This window comes from Astatotilapia calliptera, chromosome 3 (assembly GCF_964374335.1).
Source record: "Astatotilapia calliptera chromosome 3, fAstCal68.1, whole genome shotgun sequence".
NCBI classification, from domain to species: Eukaryota; Metazoa; Chordata; class Actinopteri; order Cichliformes; family Cichlidae; genus Astatotilapia; species Astatotilapia calliptera.
The window spans coordinates 44939298-44946097 of NC_137424.1; the positions used below are offsets into that span (position 1 = coordinate 44939298).

At 38.0% G+C, this 6800-nt stretch overlaps 2 protein-coding genes across 2 annotated transcripts; both read left to right on the plus strand.

The window, feature by feature from the left end:
• On the plus strand, nucleotides 1-1967 carry LOC113018908 (C-X-C motif chemokine 3-like). The gene is made up of 4 exons (XM_026162328.2): nucleotides 1-333; nucleotides 485-593; nucleotides 700-774; nucleotides 1291-1967. The coding sequence occupies exons 1-4, from the start codon at nucleotides 267-269 to the stop codon at nucleotides 1370-1372; spliced, it is 333 nt and encodes a 110-aa protein (XP_026018113.2). The 5' UTR covers nucleotides 1-266; the 3' UTR covers nucleotides 1373-1967.
• A 3098-nt stretch (nucleotides 1968-5065) lies between these two features.
• On the plus strand, nucleotides 5066-6445 carry LOC113018912 (growth-regulated alpha protein-like). Its single transcript, XM_026162333.2, has 4 exons — nucleotides 5066-5279; nucleotides 5438-5543; nucleotides 5649-5723; nucleotides 6034-6445. The coding sequence occupies exons 1-4, from the start codon at nucleotides 5213-5215 to the stop codon at nucleotides 6104-6106; spliced, it is 321 nt and encodes a 106-aa protein (XP_026018118.1). The 5' UTR covers nucleotides 5066-5212; the 3' UTR covers nucleotides 6107-6445.
• Nucleotides 6446-6800: the final 355 nt, after the last annotated feature.

The following is a 6800-nucleotide window of genomic DNA, read 5'->3' on the forward strand; positions in this document are numbered from 1 at the left end:
ACAGCCACTGGATTTCTACTGTGAGAGGACAGGAAACAGATTTTTGCAGCCACTTCTTAGGAAGACATCCTTGGCAAGAGTCCACCCAGCTGTGAGTGTATATAAGGAGGTTCAGAGATGATGAACCTCACAGTCCTGCACACTCAGGCAGCTCGAGAAGTGAAGGAGACGCACAGCAGCAGAGATCCTTCATATCTGAGAAGAACAAACCAGTTGAAGACTGAGCCTTCAGTAGATCCTTCACTCAATAATTTAAAAGCTTTAAGATGAAGACAAGTGTTGCCATCCAGTGCATCGTTCTCCTGGCCTGCATGGCCCTTTGCACTTCACATGGTAAGTGTGTTTTTATGGAAAACCTTGGTGTATCTGTGCATCTTGAGTGGAGCTGAATTATGAAAACAAATCAATCTAAATATAGTTATGTTTAAGTAAAATATGAAACTGCAGCAGTTTAACCTTATTTATCACTTTCTACCTTTTCCAGTTATTCCAAGGTGCCGGTGTTTGAAGACCAGTAAGTCTGTAAAGATCGCTCTCATCGCTCAACTCAAGCTGGATGAGCCTCGTCCATACTGCAACAGGAGAGAAGTCATGTAAGTGCCCACAGTGACAGGAGCACATTATTAATAAGAGCTCAGTCATTTAATAAGGATTGTTTATAAAGTGGTTTTAAATCAAAGCTTTCTTTACATGTTACAGAGTCACACTGAAGGATGGGAGTGAACGGTGTCTCGATCCTCAGTCAAAAACCATCATAATTCTGCTAAAAACACTGTAAGTCACACAGATGTTTTTTCTTTCATTCACTGTTATTCAGCTAAATTTGAGTTAAATGTTATAGAGGAAGTCAGTGAAGTTAAAACAGGAACATCAACAGTCACTTTGGAGCATCGTGCGAGGCTCTGCACATCAGTGATTAAAAATACTGATGGTTTTAGAGTAATAGTTCAAAGCTCAGGATGAAAACTGCTTCTGGGTCACAGGACAAATCTGATCGGTTTTAATAAACATCTTAATGCAGTATCAATACTATAGATTATATCATTAATGATGCAGAATATATTGTAGCCATAAAATAATTTCTTTAATTCCACAATGAACAATTAACAAGCTACAATAATTGAATGTCTTTATCGTGTTTTTGCTAGTAAAATTCACGATCGTCATTCTCATAATTTAGAAGGTGAAGAAGTTAAGAGAGAAATCACTGCTTGAGTGTTATGAGTTATGAATCTGTTCACTATCACTGGAGCTTCAAGGTCTCACGTCTGTGATTTGTTGTCTTCACAGGAGGCAGAAGAAAAGTCAGCATAAGACGACCGTCAGCCCCCAAACAACCACATCATCAGCCACAGTGTCAAACTCATTATGATGCACTTTGCATGTTTATTACTGTTACACAAAAGAAACCAGACATCATTCAATGAGAAGAAGAAGCAGCCGAGATCCGGTGCAGATTTGTCCACCACATCCCACCGTGGTCTATGGGACTGAAATCTGGTGACTCTGGAGGTCATTTACATGCAGTCATCTCACTGCCATGTTCAGGACACCAGCTTGAGTTGTGAGATATGGTTCATTATACTGCAGGAAGTAGCCATCAGAAGATGTGTACACTGTGGTCATAAAGGGATGGACATGGAAACAGTAAACAGTGAACACTGTTCAGCTGTTGGACTGGATACATGTTTAAGTATTTGGGATTTTTTAATCTTTTTTTAATGCACTTATCATCAAGAGTGGCTCCTCCAGCTGATTTTAAACCAAAGCTCTCCAAACCAGCTGATATGAGAGATCCACTTGAGCTCGCTTCATAGTTCACCCCTCTGTTTTCCTTCCCTCGAGTGCAGCCTTTGTGTTTTGTGTTTTATTTCATTTCATCGTTGGTCTGTTCTGGATTATTTTTATAACGTGTATATTTTTGGATTCTCGGTGACTGAAATAAAGGATGTTTTCTGTTTGCTTCACTTTCTTGCCTTTGAGTCCAGTATCTGGGTCCTTAACCTTGCACATTGTGACAGAATCTCCTCTTTCATATCTAAAACAACCAATTCTGAGATTTTAAGAACACTGAACATTTTGCTCTCTAAAAATGAGGCTTGATCGTCAGTGTTCAGTGTCAACACTGTGAACTGTTTACTATGATAATTTTGCAGTTTGCTTTAAAAATTTAGCTTAAACACGATGCAAGAACATGATACACATGTGTGACTCAAACAGCTTCATCATGAACTCGAGATCACTGAATCTGAATCCTGCATGAAAAGGTGTGTCGGGTTCTGAAGACATAACCATTAATCTTGTAAGAAGTGAGGGGATAAAACATCACTCTTTCACATTTAGCTGGTGAAAACTGTTTCGTGCCAAGACTAAATTTATTAGCCTTGATTTTGTGTTTAAGTCACTGCTTCCTGTAAGGAGTTGAACATGGGAATAATAATAATAACACATTTCCAAACTCCAGATGTGAAAAAGTTATCTGAGGTTTTGGGAACTGGGAGCTGAGCCTGTCGTGGGTTTCTGCCAGGAGTGAATGAGACCTTTACAGGGGGACCCTCGGTCAAGGTTTAAATCTAAAATACAAACTGTCCAATCAGTTATGTGTTGATACATTTTATTAAGATTATATTTCACCCAAAATATATTTTAGTTAGCAATAGACAGAAAATAGAAATCTAGAAAACCAGTGGTCATCACACGTACAGTAAAGACATCACTAAAACCATTTAAACGAACACTTTGTGGTGAAAATCTCCTGAAGTAAATGTCGACATCTGGATATTTGGTTCTGAAAATGTTGCACAGATGCTAAACTTTAACTGGAAGCTCTACTTGGATCCTTTAAAGCACCATCCTACATGCAAATATGTTGATATAGGCTACTGAAGTAAAAAGCTGCGTTTCTCAGCTGCAGAGTTACACTGAAAGGATACATATTTAGGCTAGTTAGTGCCAAGTGACACATTAATAAAATACTAGAAAATTCATTCAATTCAATTTTATTTACCAGCACCAAAAACATTGGCAACAAAGTGCTTTATATTGTAATGTAAGGGTAAAGAGAAAACTCCAACAATCGGATAACCACCTATGAGCAAGTACTTGGTGACAGTGGGAAGGAAAAACTCCCTTTTAACAGAAAGAAACCTCTGACAGAAGCAGGCTCAGAGGAGGAAGACAGGACAAAGACACGCTGTGAAAGAGAGCCACAGACTAATAATAACTAGTGACTAAATACAATAAAAAGTGAAGAAGTAGCACTCAGTGCATCATAGAAAGCACCCAGCAGCCTGGACCTCTTGCAGCATAACCAATTGGGCTGGGATTTCTAGAACCGATTCCATTACGATTCAATTTTGATTCAGACAGAAATGTTGTAATCCTTCATTTATCAGTACTGACAGTTGTGAGACTTCATCAGAGGTGTAAACATCACAGCAGATGCCATTCTGTCAAAGTAACAGAGGATGAAACACAGAAAAACATGAAGGAAATTTCTTGGCTTGTCTTTTTATAGCAGATAACCTTAAAAATACTCTGCAGTAGATCAAGTACGGAAGAAAACCATGAACCAACATATGAACATTACCTGATGCTGCTGAAGTGAAGCAGAGCAAAGTTACAGAGGTTTTATTAGAGACACAGCCAAGGGTTTTGCAATTTCTCAGAATTTTAAAAAGTTTACACTTCTCTGGTATTGAACAGCAGAAATTAGATTTTCTTGTAGGAAGTCATTTAAAAAAAACAGCAGGAGACTGCGCTGTAAACAACGGTAGACTGGTGCGTAATACGCAAATCCAAATGTGCAAAACTGATATTCACCACAGTAATGCTGATGTCTGTCACAACACAGTAGACGGATAAGACAAACACATAGGGACTTGTTATTATTTCCAGTGTAGCTGCTAATGTCTGCAAGTGCTGGAATTGAGCATGACTCACACTGATTTCATCACAAGAATAAGATTAGATCTAAAACCCATCTAGCCCAGGGACTAGCTGACTGTGACTGACTTCCCATATCATTCACACAACATCGTCTGGTGTTTTCTCGCTGAGGGCAGGAAACTGAAGGAGAAACAGCCTCACCCACCAGACTGACAAGAGGCTGAACTCGCTCCCCTCTTCACAAAAAAAAGACTGAGTTGTAATAAGCACACACACCAGCACCAGTCCCTTTACTACATTGCTACTGCTACTATTTCATACATTTCAGAGGCGTCCAAATAGGCTACATGTCTTCATGCAAGGTATCTGTCAAAATACCTGAATATACCTGTCCAGTGGAAGCACGTTGAAGGAGTGGAGAAGAAAGTGTGAAACATTCTTAATGACGAAGTCTGCCTTGGTTTCTGCTGTAATTGGTGACCTTATTAATCTGAGAATTTCAGTATTTTTAAAAGTGATGGAGACGTTTTTTCTTGCATTCCCACACCCTTACAGATTTACTGCATTTACTAAATGCAATGATATACATGCACATCTGCAAACAATGAATAGAAAATGATCTTTTCAGCTGTGTTTAAAGGAACTTCCCATTTTCTTTCTTTTTATCATTTTATTTATTTATTTTATTTATTGGAAAGTGTTCAAACACTTTTATCATAAAGAGAAGTGTAAGTAAACTTTAAGCAGAGTGCATCAGAAACAGTAAAATATTAGTCATATCATAATTTGAGCTGTCTAAATTATTAATATTAGACTGATCATATAAAGACTTTATTGCATTTCACCTCTGTAAGTAGATCAGAGATACAAAATATCCTTTGTCAGCAAAACTCACATGTGAGTGATTGGAGTGAGTCCAAAATGAGTGAAATGTGACGTCAATTTCAACAGATACAAACGACACCTGAAGGCAGGCATGTCTCAACATCAACCAGTGGCACAGGAAATCTTTGCGAGTAAGTGAACGTATAAAGTTTAAATGCCAAAGGATTGCGACAGCAGGATTTCCACTGTGGGAGGACAGACATCGGAAAGTATTTTTTTCAGCCACTTCTTAGGAAGACATCCTTGGCCAGAGTCCACGTAGCTGTGAGTGTATATAAGGAGGTTCAGAGATGATGAACCTCACAGTCCTGCACACTCAGGCAGCTCGAGAAGTGAAGGAGACCCACAGCAGCAGAGATCCTTCATATCTGAGAAGAACAAACCAGTTGAAGACTGAGCCTTCAGTAGATCCTCCACTAGATACTTGAAAAGCTTTAAGATGAAGACAAGTGTTGCCATCCAGTGCATCGTTCTCCTGGCCTGCATGGCCCTTTGCACTTCATTAAGTAAGTGTGTTTTATCAGATTATGGAAAACTTTGGTGTATTTTTGCATCTTGAGTGGAGCTGAATTATGAAAACAAATCAATCTAAATATATTTATGTTTAAGTAAAATATGAAACTGCAGCAGTTTAACATTAATTATCACATTCTATGTTTTCCAGTTGTTCCAAGGTGCCGGTGTTTGAACACCAGTAAGTCTGTAAGAGGTCCCATCACTGAAGTTAAGGTGGATGAGCCTCGTCCATACTGCAACAGGAGAGAAGTCATGTAAGTGCCCACAGTGACAGGAGCACATTATTAATAAGAGCTCAGTCATTAATAAGGATTGTTTATAAAGTGGTTTTAAATCAAAGCTTTCTTTACATGTTACAGAGTCACACTGAAGGATGGGAGTGAACGGTGTCTCGATCCTCAGTCTAAATTCACCATAATGCTGCTAGAAAAACTGTAAGTCACACAGATGTTTTTTCTTTCATTCACTGGTGTTCAACTTAATGTGAGTTAAATGTTAGAGAGGAAGTCAGTGAAGTTAAAACAGGAACATCAACTCACTTTGGGAGCATCAGAGTGAGGCTCTGCACATCAGTGATTAAAAATACTGATGGTTTTACAGAAGCAGTTTTTTTCAAATCAAGATCCTTTTGTTATTCAGAAAGTAAATAAGACAAAAAAGTTGGTTGATTTTGTTGTTAAAGCTTTAAAAGTTGTGATTTTTTTTGCAACCCAGCCTCATCTCTCTGATATGTTGTTTTCACAGGAATCAGATGAAAAATACGACAGTCAGCCCTCAAACAACGACAGCATCGGCTGCAGTGCCAGAATCATCATGATGCACTTTGCATGTTTAGTGCTGTTACAACATGTGTGGATTAAGAAGAAGGAGCAGCACAGCTCTCGTTCTCATCACAAAATATAAATGCATTTAATTCCTCAGCCTGTCTTCAGGCTTAAGTTGTGATTACTAAGCATATGCACATTTATATATCTGCATCTATATATATTTATTTTTGTAAAGTATGTAACACAAACATTAATTTATTTGTGCTATTTTAACATTTTCACAGGTGAATTTAATGTACATTTGTACCATGTTTGTCTCTTTGATTCTGAAATGTACAACAGTGACTCCAAAACCGACTCAATAAATCTCTAAGTTGTTGAATAAGTTACATCTTTTCACTTTATTATAACGACTAATTAATGTTTTAATTGTAAGGAGCCAGAGGAAATATTAGACAAACAGGAACATACAAAGAGGGAAAGGTGCAACCAGCACAACAACAACATAAAAAATTTTTTTTAAAAAAACGAAACAAATTGAATGAAACATTGCCTTTAAAATCTCAAAAGTAAGCAGCTGCTTCAGTTTAAACAGGACTTTTTTGAAATTACCAACACAAGAGTGCTGCGTCTTTGATAGAGTTTCTAGCAGGATAACAAAGTGTGTGTTATAACACAGTATGTGTTATCCTGCACACACCCAATTACACCACCAGCAGCCTGGTTTAGGGATCACACAATAAT